We start from the raw sequence: 18,227 nt of genomic DNA, 5'->3' as shown, positions 1-18,227 counted from the left end.
AGAAAATGCGTCTGGAGTTTTGGCAAGTCAGCGTTGAAAACAGGATGCTCTGTTTTGCTTTATAATGGTTTCCAAATAATAGTGTGAAATCAGCTTTTTTTCTGACTGTCGGGAAATTACGGAGCACGTTTGTTGGCACTGACATTTTTGTATTTGCTCTATGATGCTGAGTCCAGAGGGCCTCAGGGGCCCTTCTGTGGCGTTTGTTGGCTGTAGGCCTGGCTTCACAGACCTTTCAGACCCCCTCCCAACCCCCAAGGATACCCCCTCAAACACCCAGATGCTGAGATGCTGGGAGTCACAGGACTCAGGTCTGTACTGATGGCTTCAGGACGCTCATGCCAGCAGCTTGCTGCGTGGCAGCAAAGATTTTGTTAAAGACTTTTTAAGTTTGTGTCTTTGTACCTCGACTGCAGGCACCACTAACCTTATCTCTGTCGCTAGTGGTTAAAACTCCCATTTTTAGGATTCCACACAAATAAAACTAATGGCCGCTCTTGGCTGACGTTCACCTGTGTTGCGTGCACATCGGTTGCTCTTTTGCTGGGGGCGCATGTGTTGCGTCTGCACTATGGCATCCTGCCATACACGGTTGATGCATAATGTTTAGGCTCTAATGTGTTTTGTCTGCTCTAAAGAAAGCCGCTTGGAACATTCGTGGACAGGTTTTGTGTGGTGTGTGCCCAGGAGTGGAGCGACTGGTTGTGCAGAAGGTCTGAGCACCTGCTCAGCTGCTTTGCAAAGTGGTTCTGTCTCACTGTCCTCCCCGAAACCTGTGCGATTTTCACTTGGTGGTGTCAGTCTTTTTAATTGCAGCAACATGAGGGTGTAGTGTGTTTCCTCACAGTTAAAACTTCATTCCCCTGTCCCAGCTAGATAGCAGGAGGGCCCCTCCCCGTCTCCTCACCCCTCCCACCCCCAGGTGTAATCTCTGAAAAGGTCTGTAAACATCTGACAGATGTCCCCTGGGAATTGGGGGTTACACTGGAAATGTTACTTTAAATGGAAAAAGTGTCTTTGCGGATGTGATGAAGGACTTCAAGACTGCCCTGCCATCCTAAGTGTCCTTATAAGAGGAGTCAGAGGAGATTTGACCCAGACAGATAAGACACCAAGCCACTGACTGTGAATACAGGAGAGGGGCCCTGAGCCAGGGAGGGCGAGTGGTGCTGGTGGCCTTCAGAAGCTGGAACGATGGTCCCCCTGCCTCTGAATGGAGCAAGGCCCTGCTGACACCCCGATTTCACACTGCGAGACTCACTTAGAACTTCTGGCCTCCAGGACTTTAAGAAAATAAACCACTGTTGTTTTAAGTCACTAAGTTTGTGGTAATTTGTGACAGCAACCACAGGAAACCAGTATAGTTACTGCAAGAAATAAGCCTTAAGTGAATGGGGAGATGCACGGTGCTCATGGTGGAGGACTCAGTGTTGCTGAGATGTCTGTCTTCTCCAGACTGATCTGTATGTTCATCATGATCCCAGTTGATATCACAGCAGGGTTGTTTGTTGTTGTTGTTTTTAATGGAAATTGACAAACTCATTCTAAAATTTGTTGGAAATGCAAAGGATTTAGAATAGTCAAAAGTTCATCCGAAAAAGAAGAAGGTTAGGGAACAAGCACTACCCGACCTCAAGGCTAATCCAGACAAAGTGTGCTGGCATGAAGATAGATCAAAGGGACGGAGTAGAGTCCAGAATTGACCTGTGTGTGCACAGACAACTGATCTTTTATCAAAGTGCAAATGCAGTTCAGTGGGAAAAGAGCATCATCTTCAAACAGATGGAACACATGGATATCCATATGCAATAGAATTGAACTTTAAAACTTCACACTGTGTGTGAAAATTAACTCAAAATGGATCCTAGAACGAAATGTAGAACTTAAAACTGTAAAAATTCTAGAAGAAAACTTAGGGAAAAAAATCTTTACATCCTTGGGTTAGGCAAAAAAGTTCTCAGATAAGATACCAAAATCCCAATTAATAAGAGGAAAAAAATGGGTCAATTGGAATTCAAGAACGTTGGAAACTTCTTTGAAAGACATTGTTAAGAGAAGGAAAAGACAGGTCAGGGGAATGGGAGAAAATATTTGCAGATAATTTCTGATAAAGGGCTTGTGCCCAGAGCTCTGTAGGGCTCTCAAAGCTGAATGATAAGAAAATAAACGTCCCCCCAAAAAATGGGCCGATGATTTGAATAGATGCCTTATCAAATAAGGTATATGGATGGCAAATTAGTTCAGCATGGTTCACCATTAGAAAAATGTTACATCCTCAGTGAGATACCAGTGCAAACCTGTCAGCAGGTCTAGAATAAAAAGGCTGGCCATCCCACGTGTTTTTGCAAGAATGTGGAGCAACGGGAACTCACACTGCTGCTGGTGGGAACTCAAATGATCCAACCACTCTGGAAAACAGTTTAGCAGATTTTTTAGAAGCTGTCCATTCAACTGCCTTTTCATCCAGTCATCCCCTCCGGGTGTTTACCTGAGAGAAACAGAAGCCTAGAGACTTAAACCCAGATGCTCGCCACATAAACTAGGAGCAGCCCGCATCCAACAGGCAAAAGGGAAAACAGCTGTCGTTCAGAGCGAACAGATGGTACTGAGTGCAAGAAACCAGAAAAGACTGCATGACTCGGTGAAATCCTGGTAAACGCAAGTAATTTACTTGTGATAGCAAGCCAATCAGAGAATCCCCTGGTGGTCCAGTGGTTACAATTCCACACTTTCATTGCCAAGGGCCAGGGTCTGATCCCTTTTTGGGGAACTAAGATCCTGAAAGCAGTGTGTGCCCGCCCCCCAAAAAAGCAAGTTAGCAATTGCCTGGGGGAGGGAGGTGGGAAGCTCACCCCGGGGGACGGACAAGGGCACAAGGAAGCTGGGGATGGGGTGGTTGGGTGTGTAAGCTTTGGTCACATTCATCAAACTTTAAATATGTACCATGTGTTGCGTGTTGATCATGCTCAACAAAATTGTAAGTCATTGGAGTCGTCCCTCATGCAACTAAGGGAAGATGTTAGTGGGCAGCCAGGTTTGTAGTCTGGAGCTTGGGGTCAATTAGAGATGAGTGGTCATTGCTGATGGGCTCCTGGGTGCGAATGCCTGTGGCTCAGGGCTCGGGAGCACTTGCCACTGGGGGACAGGGCAGAGCTGGAGGTCTGAGAATGGGGTGGACCTGTCCTGGACTGAATGCCCATGTCCTCCATCCTTGTCTTGAGGTCCGGAACCCTCAATGTGATGGGACTAGGAGACGGGGCCTTTGGGAGTGACTGGGGTCAGCTGAGGCCGTGAGGGTGGAGCCCTGTGATGGGATCAGACGCCAGAGCTCTTGCCGCCATGTGGGGCCACATGGAGAAGGCCGCCTGCAGGCCAGGAAGAGGCCCCACCAGACCGGGCCCTGAGCTGTGGTGTGAGTCGCCATCCGCGTGAGCCTCTCAGCAGCTGCAGCCAAATGAAGTGGTGCAGGGGAGCAGGGCCTGTGTGTACTATCCAAACGTTCAGCTTGGTGGTCTCCGGGCCGAGTGTGTTGTCAGAATCAGGAGCACACGCCGGTCGCTCTAAGCCAGTGCCGTGGCTGGACACGGCGCCCAAGCTCAGAGGTGTGGGTAGGCATGGCTGTAACCAGGCCCAGCATGGGGACGCTAGCCCTCCTCCCAGGGCCTTGCCTGAGACACCCTCACCCGCTGAGGCTGCTGCACTGCTGCGCGGGGGAGCTTGTGTTCTGGGCTGAGAAGGGTGGGCCCGGTGCCCGCCCTGCGCCCCTAATGAAGGCAGAAGTGAGCTGACTTCAGTACTGCCGCTGCTGCTAAGTTGCTTCAGTCGTGTCCGACTCTGTGTGACCCCATAGACGGCAGCCCACCAGGCTCCCCGTCCCTGGGATTCTCCAGGCAAGAACACTGGAGTGGGTTGCCATTTCCTTCTCCAATGCAGGAAAGTGAAAAGTGAAAGGGAAGTCGCTCAGTCATATCCGACTCTTTGCGACCCCATGGACTGCAGCCTACCAGGCTCCTCCGCCCATGGGATTTTCCAGGCAAGAGTACTGGAGTGGAGTGCCATTGCCTTCTCCAGACTTCAGTACAGGAGTCTTCAATTCCTGCAAATCTCCCTTGCAGGTGGTGGGCTTGCCCTCAGGGCCCGCCTGCCCAAGGCTGTGGGATGCGTGTTGTCTATGTGTGTAGGCGTGTGCGTGTGTGAGGGGCTTGTCTGGGTTGAAGGCTCTCTGCCCAGAGTCCAGGGCAGAGAGAGGCAGATGTTTGGGTCTCCCTGGAGACCCCTTTGCTCCTGGGTGCTGCCTCCTTCTCCCTCCCTGCCTCAGACTCAATGCAGGCAGTACAGCGAGGGAGGGAGGGGGGCCCAGTCCCTTTTTTATTTTCCCCACATCCTTCGTGCCCCAGGGTGTCAAGGGAAAGAGCCCTGTGTTCTGGTCTCTAGTTATTGTTGGCAGAACCTCCATGGCCCAGGCCAGGTGTTGTGGCTACAGGCAGGGCGAATCCCAGGAAGCCAGGAACCCCTCTCCACTCCTTGTGGGCTGGCAGGACCAGCCTGAGCTTGTGGGAGCAGTGGAGGCAGAATCGTGACTATGCCAGGGAGCTGGCCCTGAGTCCTGCTGACCTGCTTGACCCACACTGGGGCCTGGCCATGTTTCACATCCAGGAACACGTGACCTGAGTGCAGGAAGTGGCCACAACAGGCCATTCATCGAAGAAAGGGTTGTTTTTCTTCTAAGACAGTTTTGCTCAAGGTTTCTTATAATGAGTCCCTGGGGTTTTAGAGGTGGGATATGCTCATTAAGCCTACAACACCTTCTCCCGAGGGCTCCACGGCTCCCGTGGTCAGGGGCTGATCTGGACAGGACCTCAGCCCCCTGCTCTGCTGCAGGACAAGGAAGGGGCACCCACTGGCAGCCTCAGGTGACAGACGGGGGCACCTGTACACAGAGGGGCTCACACGCTACACTTCACACACCAGGTTAAGACACGACATTCCTTCACCTACACACAATTCAAACAGTGACTAGAACTGATGACTGGCAAATTTCTAAGAGGATTGTTAAGACCCTCACGAGTTCTGTCTTGCTGGAAACCACATTTAAAACTCAGAACCCACACGTCAGCAGCCGCTCCACTTCTTAAGCCCACGGTGGGGTGGGGTGCAGGGGGGATCCCATGTCAATCACCAAGCCCTAGTCACCACAGCAGCCTCGCCCCTTCCCTATATCACCAAAGAGAAAGTTCCACAAACAGGTTCCCCCAGCCACCTGTGGTCGGTGAGGCTCCTGAGTGAGCAGAAAGCTTGAGAGGCGGGGGCTAGGCAGGGAGTAGTCTCTGGTGGAAGTGTCTCGAAGCAAAAGTGCAGAAGACAGGCTTGCTCGGGGCTGAGCGAGCTTGGCAGGTGAGGGCTGCGTGGAAGGGGTGGGCTGTCCCAAGTGACTGTCTGCTGCTGGGTGTTCACAAACCATGTCCAAGTACAGAAGAAACTTGTCCCAGGCACAGAGCGTGGGGGTCTGTCCGTCCCATTCTGTTCCAGCTTAGCTTCTGGGCGTGACTCCCTGTCCCCAAGACGTGCTCACAGCCTCACACTGTCCCTGATTTGGGTGCAGGTCGGGCCTGACGTCAGGCAGGTTCTCACAGAGTCCATGGCACAAGTGCAGACTTTATAACCTAGTAGAAATAAAGAGCTTGGAGCCCCCAAGCCCAGCCACCCCCAGTCAGGCAGACAAAGCCCCCGTGGTGGACACGCAGCTCCTCTCTGTCGTCGCTCTTCCTTTCAGGCGTTCCTTTTCATTAGGGTGTAGGTGAAGCTCGATCAGGGAGTGATTAGAGCACAGCCCCGAGGAGCTGGGGGTGGGGATCCCCCCTGTCTGTCCGCCTGGGGAGCCGGACACCATTGATCTGCCTCTAGAGCCACTTGAGCCTTTGTACTGACAGGGAAGGGCCATGCACGGTTTATCACTTTCTGAGTGATTTTCTGGGAGATAACCCGAGGGGTTGTGTGACAACTGTTCTTCTCTGTTAATTGTGTCGATGCTAATTGTTTCCAGGTGTTTACCTCCAACGGCCCCACCGTGATCATGCCCACCTGGTTCTGCTCCCGAGCCTGGTTCGCCCACGTGGGCCCGTTTGATGAGGGCGGGCGGGTAAGTGTGGTCCATGGATCCCTCCTCTGGGCATGCGGGGAGGGGCTTTCAGGGCCTTCCCAGCGCTCCCTGGGGCTGCGTGTGGGTGCTGGGCCTCCCCGGGAGCAGCAGGTTTCTGTGTGAAGACCATGGGCGTCTGCTCTGGGCTCACACCCACGCGGCCACCTCATCCTGGTTTAAGGGCTGTTTGTGGGAAAACGCAGGACACGGGCAGTGCCGCCCTGCCACCCTGGGCGGCAGTGGGAGAGGAGCACCCCTCGCTCCCCTGAGGGTGGCGGCCCCGGAGCACCGGGGGCGAGCTGGCCTGGGCCTCCCCCGCAGGGCAGGACCCACGCTGGCCTCTGGCTTAGAAACGGGGACACAGACCCCGACCTGCTGTCCCTCCTCGACGGCCTTAGAGGGAACACTCCGACGGTCAGAAGGTAAATCAAGGTTGATTAGTTTGCTTTCCTTTAAGTCTCCTTAAATTGGCTTTGAGACGTGTGTTCTGGTCTCGTGGTGGATGGAGCCCGTGGGCCAGACGTGTTAACGCCCATCAGGCCAGAAGGTGGGGGTGACGCAGGCCCAGGCTCACCGTCTGCCCCAGGACCTTGGCCCCCGTCCAGCCCGCTCACAGTCTTCTCTCCACTTTGGCGGGGACCGTCACCCACTGCCAGGGGCCCAGGGGATCCTTGGCTTGGGGCCCCCTCCTCCCGGACCCCACCCAGCATTTCTCTGACCACCCCCCAGGGAGAGGCCGGCTCCTCAGCTGCCCCCTGCGCTGGACCCTGGCCAGACAGTCCCTCCCATAACTACCCAGACACGCCCTCCATGCTGGTCTCGCGTGTACAAACCAGGGGCCCAGCCCGCCTGTCCTCAGGACTGGCCAGACTGGGGAATGTCTGCGCCTCAGCTCCACTGGCCCTCCCTGTCCTCGAGGGTCTCGTGAGCGCGTAGCCACACTCTGCCCAGGGACTCCCACTGGGGGCTGCAGGGGGCCAAGGCCAGAGAGATGGCGGAGTGTCCTCTCTGCCAACAGATTCTCCTTGAAATCAAGGCATGGGGGTAGCAAAGGGACACGCCATGAGTCTCCCCACCACTAAGCAGGTGCTGCAAAAGCCGCTCTCACTGGTGCTGAGTCCAAGCACCTGTTCTCATTCCTCTGCGGCAAGTAGCTCCAAGATGGTCATCAGGAGGCATTCCCTAAATTGCAGCCATGACCAACTTCAGGACGGGAAGTGCGTCAGGCCTCTTAGCACAAGTTAATTCTTCCTGGAGAGACAGCTGCGGAAGGAAAAGAAAGTCCATCCCTCTCTTTGTACAGGAATCGGGGCTCAGGGACCAAGGACCTGGGCTGGGCTGGGGCCGTGGCTGCAGCAAGTGAGGGATGTGGCATGAGGAGGGGGTCACAGATGGCTGTGAAGCCCACCTCCAGGTGAGGACATGAGGTGTTTCCTGGTTCCTTCAGGCCCTCCCCCAAGAAAACAGGTTGAGCTGAAGTTCTTTGTGGAATGCATTTGAGGGAGCACCATGTGCTGGGGGCTGGTCCTCAGCTGGTTGTCCCAGTCCGGGAGGCTGCAGCTCTCACCCAGAAGGGAAGAACAGGGAACTGGAGCCGCCGGGACAGTTGAGGTGCTAAAGGTCCCAGAGCAGGATGGGATAAACGAGGACGAAGCGGGCATGAGCTGAGCCCACAAGGTGCTCAGGTCTTAAATCCGGAAGATGCACTCCCAGAGTGAGGTGGAAGGGAAGAGGAGAGTTGGAGGAGGGCGTGGGACGGCACCCAGCTTTTGAGAGGTCTGGATGTTCCCAGGAGACAACTGTTTCAGGCCCTTAAACCAAAAAGAAAGTGACCAAAATGGTGTTTGTTGGTTCAGAACAGAGCTCTTCTGAGGGCGGGGATGGCCCGGAGTGGGTCGTGGTTGCTCAGAAGAGCTGCTACCCGGCACGGCAGACACTTTTCAGAAGTGCCTTTGCACCCGTTGGAAAGATCCTCAGGTTTGGAGTCGCTGTGTGGCTTATGAGCTGCCACCCCCTCTCTGGAGGTGGGGGCCCCAGGCTCCTTTGCATTTTAGCCATTCTGACTGGAGTTGTGTGGTTTCCTGTTGTATTTTAATCTACGTTTTCTAGGTGACTTACAATGTTGAGCAGTTTTTCATGTGTGGATCGGCTGCTCCTGTTTTATGAAGCATCCATTTTTCTGCCCGGGTTTGGGTGGAGCATCTTATTTATGTGGCCCGGGAGGTCTCGGTTGCGGCACACAGGATCTTCCATCTTTGTCGAAGCACGTGGGACCTTTAGTTGCAGCACTCAGACTCTGTGGGATCTAGTTCCCCGAACAGGGATCGAACCCAGGCCCCTGCATTGGAAGCCCGGAGTCTTAGTCGCTTGATCTGATGCTTCCAGCGCAGGGGGCCTGGACCGCCGGAGAAATCCCTGTGGAGTCGTCTTGTTGAGGTGTTGGTGTTCCGGGTCAGATGCGTGCTCGTGGGTATTTCCTCCCATCCTTGGTCTCTGTGTTCTGGGATCTTCCCTCACTCCCACCTATGCTCGCCCCGATTCTGTCCCGAGGACATCAGGGCAGCGAGGCTGGGGCGTCCACCTCTGTTTTGTGGGTGTCATCTCCCTGCCCCGGCGCCCCCCGCTCTGAGCCTGGGCCTCACAGGTGCTGCAGAGGTTGGCCTCTCAGACACCCAAAGCCAGGAGCTGGCATCTTCTCTCGTGCCTTAGAAACCTCTCTTGGTATCAAAGAAAGTTTGTATTTTGTCATCTCTGTATCGAATGCCCTTAATTCCATATGCTCTTCTTAAACCTTTCCTGCTCAGCTTTTTGTGTTTGTTTTTGAAAGTATTCTGACTCCTACCTGTTGCTTGAATGGCAGTCAAGCCTATTCCCTCTCTCTCTCCTGATTTTGATGTGTGATTTCTGCTCACATCAGAAGGCGGGCCCCATGCTGAGTCCCCAGGTGCCTGTCCGAGTCCCTGGACTCAGCCTCACACGTCAGGCTTCCCCACGTCTGAAGGGCCATGGCGTTCCTTGTTCCTGCACATTGACGCTATGGTTTTGGACACACAAAGGAGGGATGGACTGCACAGAAAACCCTGGGCCACACCTTCCCTCCTGTCCTAAGGACACAGCTCCCCATTGCCTCTCTCTGCCTGACACTCCTCAGACTCACCTGGAGGCAATAGCGGAATTCCCCCCTTGTTGTTAAAGACTCTTGGTTTCACTGGGTTCCGACGTGGTCTGGTTCCGATGTGGGAACCAGGTCTGCTCTTATCTCTTTTTGGCTTATAGTTTTAAGTTTCAGTTGTCCGCTGTTGCTGTGGTTTTCTATTTCAATATTCATTATACATTGGCTAGATTTTCTTTGTCTTCCATTTCAACAACTCTCTCTTAAACCCTTATTATTTAATTTTCTTAATCTTCACTTTCTTGTTTATTTTCCTACGTTTCTTCAGTGCCCCTTATTTTTATTCAGATCTGATTTCCCTGGAGAACTAATTTCGTCTTCATTTCTCACATAATTTTTGTCTTTTTCTTCTATTTCTATTTTGAGTTCAGTCAATCCTCTCCTATTTAAAAGGTTTATTGGGGTATAATTCGTATAATTCACCTGTTAAATGTGCAGTTCAGTGTATTTCAGCACATTCACGGGGATGTACAACCATCACCACCGTCTGATGTTACGAAAGAGCTTCGCCTCCCAGAGAAGCCCACCTGCGGTCACGCCCCCAGCCCAGGCTACTCCCCTCTCCTCTGTCTTTGCACGCACTCTTTGCACGGGTCCAGCTCTGTTACGGAATTTCTGGTTCAAGATGGCCTGCCCCGTTCTCAAGCCTTGTGGAGGACGTGTGATTTCACGTGGAGAGTTGTTCACAGAATTTTTTTCTCCTTGATTTTTGGTGGTGGTGTTTTTGTTTGGGGTGCTTGTCTGTTCACAGAAGTGTTTTTCTGTTTCCCGTCACGCTGGCTTTGTGTAGCCTCTGTTCACAGGACTCCTGCCCCAGGGTCGCCCCTTGTGTGACCCCAGGGAAGTACAGCAGCGTTGAGGGCAGGAAGGGGAGGAGAGTGTGTCTCCTGCTTCTCCCATTTCATCCCACAGGACCCTCATCCCCTTTCTCCACACCTCTGAGGGCACACGCCCTTCCACACCCCAAGAGTCCCCAGGGCAGGGGTGACTCCCCCAATCTTCTCAGGCCCCTGTCCCCACGGAGGACTGGGCCTCAGGACCTGGTTTTCCACCTTCTCTGGCTAAATTCTCAGTTGTCTCTCTGCCAGAAATAAGAAAACTCTGGGGTTGAGTTCCTACTGGTCATGAGCAGAGAGGACATCCTCTCTCCTTCCTAAATCTATAAAGCGCAGAGTTACAATGTGCTCTTGAAAGGTGCCTTTGAAAATGCAGAAAATTAGCAAAAGGAAGAATATACAAATCACCGGTGAGCCCATCACCACACATCTGCTCTGAACTTTTGTGTGGGGTCCTTTTGTCTTTCTTTAACTGTGGACGACTTTTAGCTGAGCTGCAAACTTTTTTTTTCTTAATTTTGGCTGCACTGGGTCTTCATTGCTGCTTGCCGGCTTTCTCTGGGTGGGGCTAGTGGGTGCTCCTCTCTAGTTGCAGTGCGCGTGCAAGCACAATTGTGAAAGCTGACTTTTAACATTCTGGTATAAATCCTTTCATGACTTGTGGTCTTTGTGAAAACACTTCAGTCACCACAGTGGTCCATCAAGTCACGGAATGACTCAGCAGCTGATGCTGGAAGTGAGGCTGTTTGCACGGCTCCTGCGTCGCTTTCCTATGCGGCCTGCTGCCCCATCAGTCTCTCGTGTGTTGAGACCCCCTGGCAGCGATTCCCTGGGCAGGGGTGGCTCTGTGTGGGGACCGATGCGGCGCTCAGTGTGGCAGCTCAGAAGTGAGCCCAGTGGGCTGCCCACAGGGTGGCTCTCAGGCCTGAGCCAGGAGGTGGCAGAATTCATGGCCGGGTGATCACAGACAAGGGGCATCAGTTCATCACAGACCCCAGAGGCTGGGTGCATAGGGCCCAGTCCGGGGATACACTTGGGCCAAGAAGCTGGCCAGAAGCGGCCAGGAGTCCCCTCTCTCCCCAAGGGTAACGGCCACGGGGCTCTACCAGGGCGTCGAGACCTCAGAGGCCAGCCATGCCACCTTCCCCTCAGGGTGGATGAGCTGGGTGAGCAACATTGGCTCTACCGGGAACAGTCAGCCCCACTGTGGTGCTGGCGCTGCCCTGACCTGAGCTTGGGCTGAAGAGGCAGAACAGGCTGGGGCCGGCGCACAGCAGCCTCTGCACTGTGGGGAAACCAGCCTCTGCCCGGAGCAGGGGTCCTGGCAGCTTGCCCAGCTGTTGCTGGGCTCTGCTCACCAGTCACGCCCTGGGTGACCTCCTGTCCAGACCCTCTGCTTTCTTGGTTTTCACCTTGAACTCAAGGAAGTGAAGGAGCTGTGATTGTTATCCCCGTCAGGACTGAGGTCCCCCAGCCCCGGACTGACCAGCAGGGCAGCTGCAGCCCCGCCAGCCAGCCCTGATCTGAGCCCTTCTCCAGACGAGGGTGGGAGGCCTGGGTTCTCACAGGACAGGAGGACCCCGTGGGACCCTGCAGACCCTCAGAGCAGTGTGCCCGTCAACAGGGAGGGGGCAGTGGGGTCCAGGGTCCAGTTGGAGGCCGTGAGTGAGAGTGACTACAGGGCTTGGGTCTACTCCTCGGGCACCTTCTTGTCCCAGAGCCGCCTCTTATGGTCACGTTTGCCTAGCTCTGGCCATGAGCTGGGGGCAGCTGGATGTGTTGTTTTCCAGCTGAGGCCTCACCGGTCAGGCTGGGCTCAAGTATGGGGGCCCCAGGCCGACCTCCATCTCCTGTTGCCTGAACCAAGGCTCTGTTCTGAGTGGACACATGTTTCTTCATCCTGCAGGGTGTCCCTGAGGACCTGCTGTTCTTCTATGAGCACCTGAGGAAGGGCGGCGGGGTCGTCCGTGTGGACCAGAGCCTCCTCCTGTACCGCTACCACCCCGGCGCGGCCACACACTCCGTCCTCGAGTACGTGGTCCTGGGGTCCAGACTGGGTGGGGTGGGGGGACCCAGTCAGGTCTCTGCCCCAAGGTGGGGACCTGGGAGCGTGGCTGACACCAGAGCCCATGGCCTCCCAGGAGGGAGGTCATCCCCAGTCTGTGGACCAGCATTTTCCTCAGGATCAAGGCTAAGTGTCTGCTCTCACTTTTATTATTTATTTCAGTTGCTTTGGGTCTTTGTTGCTGCACAGGCTGTCTCCAGTTGCAGCGAGCAGGGCCTGCTCTCTAGCTGCACCTCATTGTGGTGGCTTCCCTTATTGCAGAGCGCAGGCTCTGGGCGCTTGGACTTCAGTAGTTGCGGCTCAAGGTCTCTAGAGCATGAGCTCAGTAGTTGTGACACGGGGCTTAGTTGCCCCGTGGCACATGGGATTGTATTTCCTGGACTGAGGATCAAACCCGTGTCCCCTGCATTGGCAGGCAGATTCTTAACCACTGGACCATGGCTCAGTGGGTAAAGAATCTGCCTGCAATGCAGGAGACACAGGAGACGTGGGTTCGATTCCCTGGGTCAGCAGGATCCCCTGCAGGGGGCATGGCAACCCACAGCAGTGTTCTTGCCTGAAAAATTCCATGGGCAGAGGAGCCTGGCAGGCTACAGTCCAAAGGCTGGACACAACTGAGCAACTGGGCACACACAGAATCCACAAGTGGGTGTTGTCTGCGGGTCCTGTTCTCACTTGATTTGAGCTGAAAGGACTCAGAATGAGCCCAGCGCACCACTGATGTGATGACAGGTGGGCTGGGGGCGTCCTCTTCCTTCTCTGCCCACCAGGGGGAGGCCGGCTGGGGGAGAGGTTGGGTCATCCCCTACGAGGCCATCGCAAAGGCCGGCCCCTCCTTGTCGTGGCTCACGGCCTCCCAGGTTCCAAAGCTGGAGGTCAACTGCCAGGGGTAGGGCAGGGGAGGCGCCCGAAGTGCAGGCTGGGTGAAGACGAGCGAGCTGTGTGTTTCTTTCTTTAGTTTGAACTCTGTGCATGTGCACATGTATGTTTGTGCAGGTGTGTGTGAGTGTTTTGTTTCAAACCACCACAAGTGTGGAGACGCTCGGTGCTACCGTGATGCTGCTCACTTGGGGACAGAGAGGAGTGGAGCCCTGAAACAGGTCTGTGATCAGGGCATTTTCTGAGTGGAAAGAGCATGAGGCAAAGACATGCATTTGAGTTTCTGGACACAGAGGAGACTCTTTTCTTCCCCAGAGGGTATGAGACTCGTTGGAAGGCGTGGCCGCTCAGCTGCTGTCCAGAGAGGTCTCCTGCCCACTGTCACAGCGGGCGTGATGCTGATTGGAGAATGTGTTGTGAGGGGATCACAGATTGCAGTATTCATATTCATTTGGGAGATCCTTGAACTTTTGCACGGGCGCTATTCCTTACTGAAGCTTAGCTTCTTTGTTTTCCAGCTTTAAGCAAAAGAGCTTGATTTCTCTTGTCTTTTGATAAATCTGAATTTTGATATAGTAGCTCTAGTGAAGCATCATAGGGAGTTTATTGTCATGAACTTGACTCAATGTAAGTGCGATCTGCACACATGGGGTGAAGGTCTAGGGGGACATAAGAGTCCTAAATGTGTATATCCCTAATCACAGAGTTTCAAAATACACAGGCAAAAACTGGTAGAAATAAAGGGAGAAGTAGACAAACCCATAGTTACAGTTGAAAATTTTAATATTCGTATCTCAGTAATTGTTAGAAGTTGGGAAGTCTGAGGATCAGAAGATTTGAGCAACACTGTTAATTAGCCAACATAACAGTAGACGTGTAAGGAACAGTATAGAACGAAAGCTGGAATCAAGATTGCCGGGAGAAACATCAGTAACCTCAGACATGCAGATGACACCACCCTTATGGCAGAAACTGAAGAAGAACTAAAAAGCCTCTTGATGAAAGTGAAAGAGGAGAGTGAAAAAGTTGGTTTAAAGCTCACCATTCAGAAAATGAAGATCATGGCATCCGGTCCCATCACTTCATGGGAAATAGATGGGGAAACAGTGGAAACAGTGTCAGACTTTATATTTTTGGGCTCCAAAATCCCTGCAGATGGTGATTGCAACCATGAAATTAAAAGATGCTTACTCCTTGGAAGGAAAGTTATGACCAACCTAGACAGCATATTCAAAAGCAGAGACATTACTTTGCCAACAAAGGTCCATCTAGTCAAGGCTATGGTTTTTCCTGTGGTCACGTATGGATGTGAGAGTTGGACTGTGAAGAAAGCTGAGTGCCGAAGAATTGATGCTTTTGAACTGTGGTGTTGGAGAAGACTCTTGAGAGTCCCTTGGACTGCAAGGAGATCCAACCAGTCCATTCTGAAGGAGATCAGTCCTGGGTGTTCTTTGGAAGGAATGATGCTAAAGCTGAAACTCCAATACTTTGGCCACCTCATGCGAAGAGTTGACTCATTGGAAAAGACTCTAATGCTGAGAGGGATTGGGGGCAGGAGGAGAAGGGGATGACAGAGGATGAGATGGCTGGATGGCATCACTGACTCGATGGACGTGAGTCTGAGTGAACTCCGGGAGTTGGTGATGGACAGGGAGGCCTGGCGTGCTGCAGTTCTTGGGGTTGCAGAGAGTCAGACACGACTGAGCGACTGAACTGACAGAAAGAAAATGAAATTGCTCAGTCATGTCTGACTCTTTGTGACCCCATAGACTGTAGCCTGCCAGGCTCCTCTGTCCATGGGGTTTTCCAGGCAAGAATACTGGAGTGGGTTGCCATTTCCTTCTCCAGGGGATCTTCCTGAACCCGAGATCAAACCCGGGTCTTCTGTATTGCAGGAAGACGCTTTACCATCTGAGCCACCAGGGAATCTACAAGGAACACTAAACTCCAGAATATACATACTTTTAAAGTACAAGATAGACATTACTTTGGGCCAGTAAGCAAGTCTGAACACGTTTCAAATGATTGAAATACTGGGTATGTTTTATAAATTAGAAATCATTAAGACATCTTGAATATCCAAAATATTTGGAAATTAAGCAACCAAGGGAAAAAAATCACAAGGATACTAGGGGGAAATTTTAACTAATGACAAAACAGTGTGTAAAAGTTTGTGGGATTTAGCTAAAGCAGAGTTTTACAGTAAAATTTTATGGCTTTAAAAGCTTATGTTATTAAAGAAAAAAGCAATTATCTAAGTCTCCACGTTTAAAAGTTACAAACAGCAAAGTAAACTCAAATAGAAGAAAAGGAATAAAGAAGGTAAAACTGAAATTGGATATCAATAGGAAAAATATGAGTAAAACCAGGAATTGATTTGAAATAAAATCAGTGCAATTGAAAAACCTCTCACAAGATTGATTTTTAAGAGAACACAGATTGCCAGTATACTGAGAATTAAAGAGAGGACATCACTACAGATCCAAGAGATACTTAAAGTATAAATAATAATTAAAATTAGATTAGTAATTTTAAAACTTTTCATAAAGAAAAGCCAAGCCAGATGGCTTTACTGATATATTCTATCAAAAATGTAAGGGAGACTAATACTAACCTTACGTGAATTCTTTTAGGAAATAGAAGAGGAGAAAGATCTATTGGGTGTTGGGAGGGAGGAGCTTCACACTTACTCCCTAAGACCAGCATGACTCTGAAGTTTAAAATGCTACAAGAATATTATAGGAAAATAAAATTACAGACCAATATCCCTTATGAGAATAGGTGCAAAAAATCATTCACAAAATATTGCCAAGTCAAATTCAGTAATATATAGGAAAGGATAATGCATCATGAATACAAGTCTGGTTTAACTCTCCAAAATCAGTTTGATTTCCTACAGTAACAGAATAAAGGATAAAAATCACACAGCCCAATAGATGCAGAAAAAACATTTAACAATTCAATATCCCTTTATGGTTTTTTAAAAAAATCTCAGCAAACTAGAAATAGAAGGAAACTTTCTCAGTCTGATAGTATCTACACAAACCTATAACTAACCTTATATTTAATAATTAAGGACGGAAAGCATTCCCTTCTAAGATCAGGAGGAAGCGATCTCCTGATTGTTCCTCTCACTACTTCTATTCAACATAGTAAGGGAAGTCAGTGCAGTAAGATCAGGAGAAGAAAAGATACAAGCATTAGGAAGTGGAAGGAAGACGGCATCATTTGTATCAATAGATGGCATGATTGTGTCTCATAGGAAATCAAAACCAATAACATAGTCTTCCAAGATACAAATTTATAGACTTGGAATAAAACAATTGAAAAAAAAATGCAGTTTAAAAAATGTACAGTGACATCAGTGATATAATATTTTTAAGTAAGTGTAACAAAGTATAGCTCTAGCTGCTAAAATCCATTCCAAAAAATGCTGAGGGAAATTAAAACCTATACAATAGATCGATGGAGAGAGATACCACGTTCATGGATTGGAAGATTCATTATTGGTTTTTTTTTATTTTACTTTTGGCTGTGCTGGGTCTCGGTTGCTGCATGCAGGCTTTATCTAGCTGTGGCGGGTGGGGGCTGCTCTCTAGTCGCCATGCACAGGCTTCTTGCAGAGCACGGGGTCTAGGACACGCAGGACTCAGTAGCTGCAGTCTGCACTGTCGAGAGCTCAGGCCCAGAAGCGGCGCACAGGCTTGGTTGCCCCGTGGCCTGTGGAATCTTCCCACACCAGCGGTCAAACCTGTGTCCCTGCATCAGATTCTTAACCACTGAACCATGAGGGAAATCCCAAGACTCAGTATTGTTAACATCAGTTCTGCCCAAATTGATCTGTAGATTCAGTGCAACCCCTGTAAAAGTCCCAGCTGGCTTCTTTGTAGAAACCGATCATCTGATTTTAAAATTCACAAAAAAATCAGAGGACCCAGACTGGCCTAAATAATCTTGAAAAGAGCAAAATTTGAGGATCCATTGTGCCTGATTTTGAGACTCACTCTGAAGCTACACCAATCAGGAAAATGTATTAGTAGCATAAATGCAGAAATACGTATCAGTGAAGCAGAGCAGAGAGTCCAGAAGTAGATTCACTACTGATTTTCAACAAAGTCTCCAAAGGCATTCAATGGAAAAAGAAAGATATTTTGAACAAATGGATATGCATATGGAAAAAAGAACTCACCCCCTTATTGAAGAATTAATTCTAGATGGCTTAGATGTAAAAATAGAAGCAGTTAAATGATAAAGCTTCTAGAAGAAAACATCAGGGAATATCTTCACAACTTTGGGATAGGCAAACATTTGTTAGGACACCAGACTCTTTAGCCATTTAAAACTTGACAAATCGAACTTCAAAGTTTTTTGTTCCTAAAAAGACACCATTAGAAAAATAAGTAGACAAACCATAGACTGGGAGAAAATATTCATAATTTATGTATCTTGCGGAGGACAAGTATAGAGAATATATTAAGAACCTCTACCACCAAAAAATAAAATCTAATAAAAATAAGCAAAATTCTTTTTTAATTTTATTTTTAAACTTTACATAATTGTATTAGTTTTGCCAAATATCAAAATGAATCTGCCACAGGTGTACATGTGTTCCCCATCCTGAACCCTCCTCCCTCCTCCCTCCCCATTCCATCCCTCTGGGTTGTCCCAGTGCACTAGCCCCAAGCATCCAGTATCATGCATCGAACCTGGGCTGGCAACTCGTTTCTTACATGATATTTTACATGTTTCAATGTCATTCTCCCAAATCTTCCCACCCTTTCCCTCTCCCACAGAGTCCATAAGACTGTTCTATACATCAGTGTCTCTTTTGCTGTCTCGTACACAGGGTTATTGTTACCATCTTTCTAAATTCCATATATATGCGTTAGTATACTGTATTTATGTTTTTCCTTCTGGCTTACTTCACTCTGTATAATAGGCTCCAGTTTCATCCACCTCATTAGAACTGATTCAAATGTATTCTTTTTAATGGCTGAGTAATACTCCATTGTGTATATGTACCACAGCTTTCTTATCCATTCATCTGCTGATGGACATCTAGGTTGCTTCCATGTCCTGGCTATTATAAACAGTGCTGCGATGAACATTGGGGTACACGTGTCTCTTTCCCTTCTG

At 50.3% G+C, this 18,227-nt stretch overlaps 1 protein-coding gene across 21 annotated transcripts in view; it reads left to right on the top strand.

The window, feature by feature from the left end:
* QTGAL (queuosine-tRNA galactosyltransferase) overlaps window positions 1-18,227 on the top strand; it is a 128,011-nt gene that overhangs the window by 77,883 nt on the left and 31,901 nt on the right. For 17 of the 21 annotated variants that reach the window (XR_015147399.1, XR_015147398.1, XR_015147396.1 and 14 more), the window contains 2 exons: window positions 6,044-6,139; window positions 12,054-12,178. Coding sequence is in view for 16 of the 21 variants with exons in the window: in XM_086356821.1 (XP_086212947.1) it covers window positions 6,044-6,139; window positions 12,054-12,178 (221 nt within the window). In the remaining 5 variants the exon portion in view is untranslated. Of the gene's footprint in view, window positions 1-5,259; window positions 5,395-6,043; window positions 6,140-12,053; window positions 12,179-13,406; window positions 13,822-14,986; window positions 15,497-18,227 lie in introns of those variants that run through there. The other 4 variants (XM_086356827.1, XM_086356825.1, XM_086356824.1 and 1 more) reach the window with 3 other exon arrangements.

This window comes from Bos grunniens, chromosome 19 (genome assembly GCF_055505025.1).
Source record: "Bos grunniens cultivar Pamir isolate PY7600 chromosome 19, Bosgru_T2T1.0, whole genome shotgun sequence".
NCBI classification, from domain to species: domain Eukaryota; kingdom Metazoa; phylum Chordata; class Mammalia; order Artiodactyla; family Bovidae; genus Bos; species Bos grunniens.
This window is presented reverse-complemented; position numbering and strand designations above follow the sequence as displayed.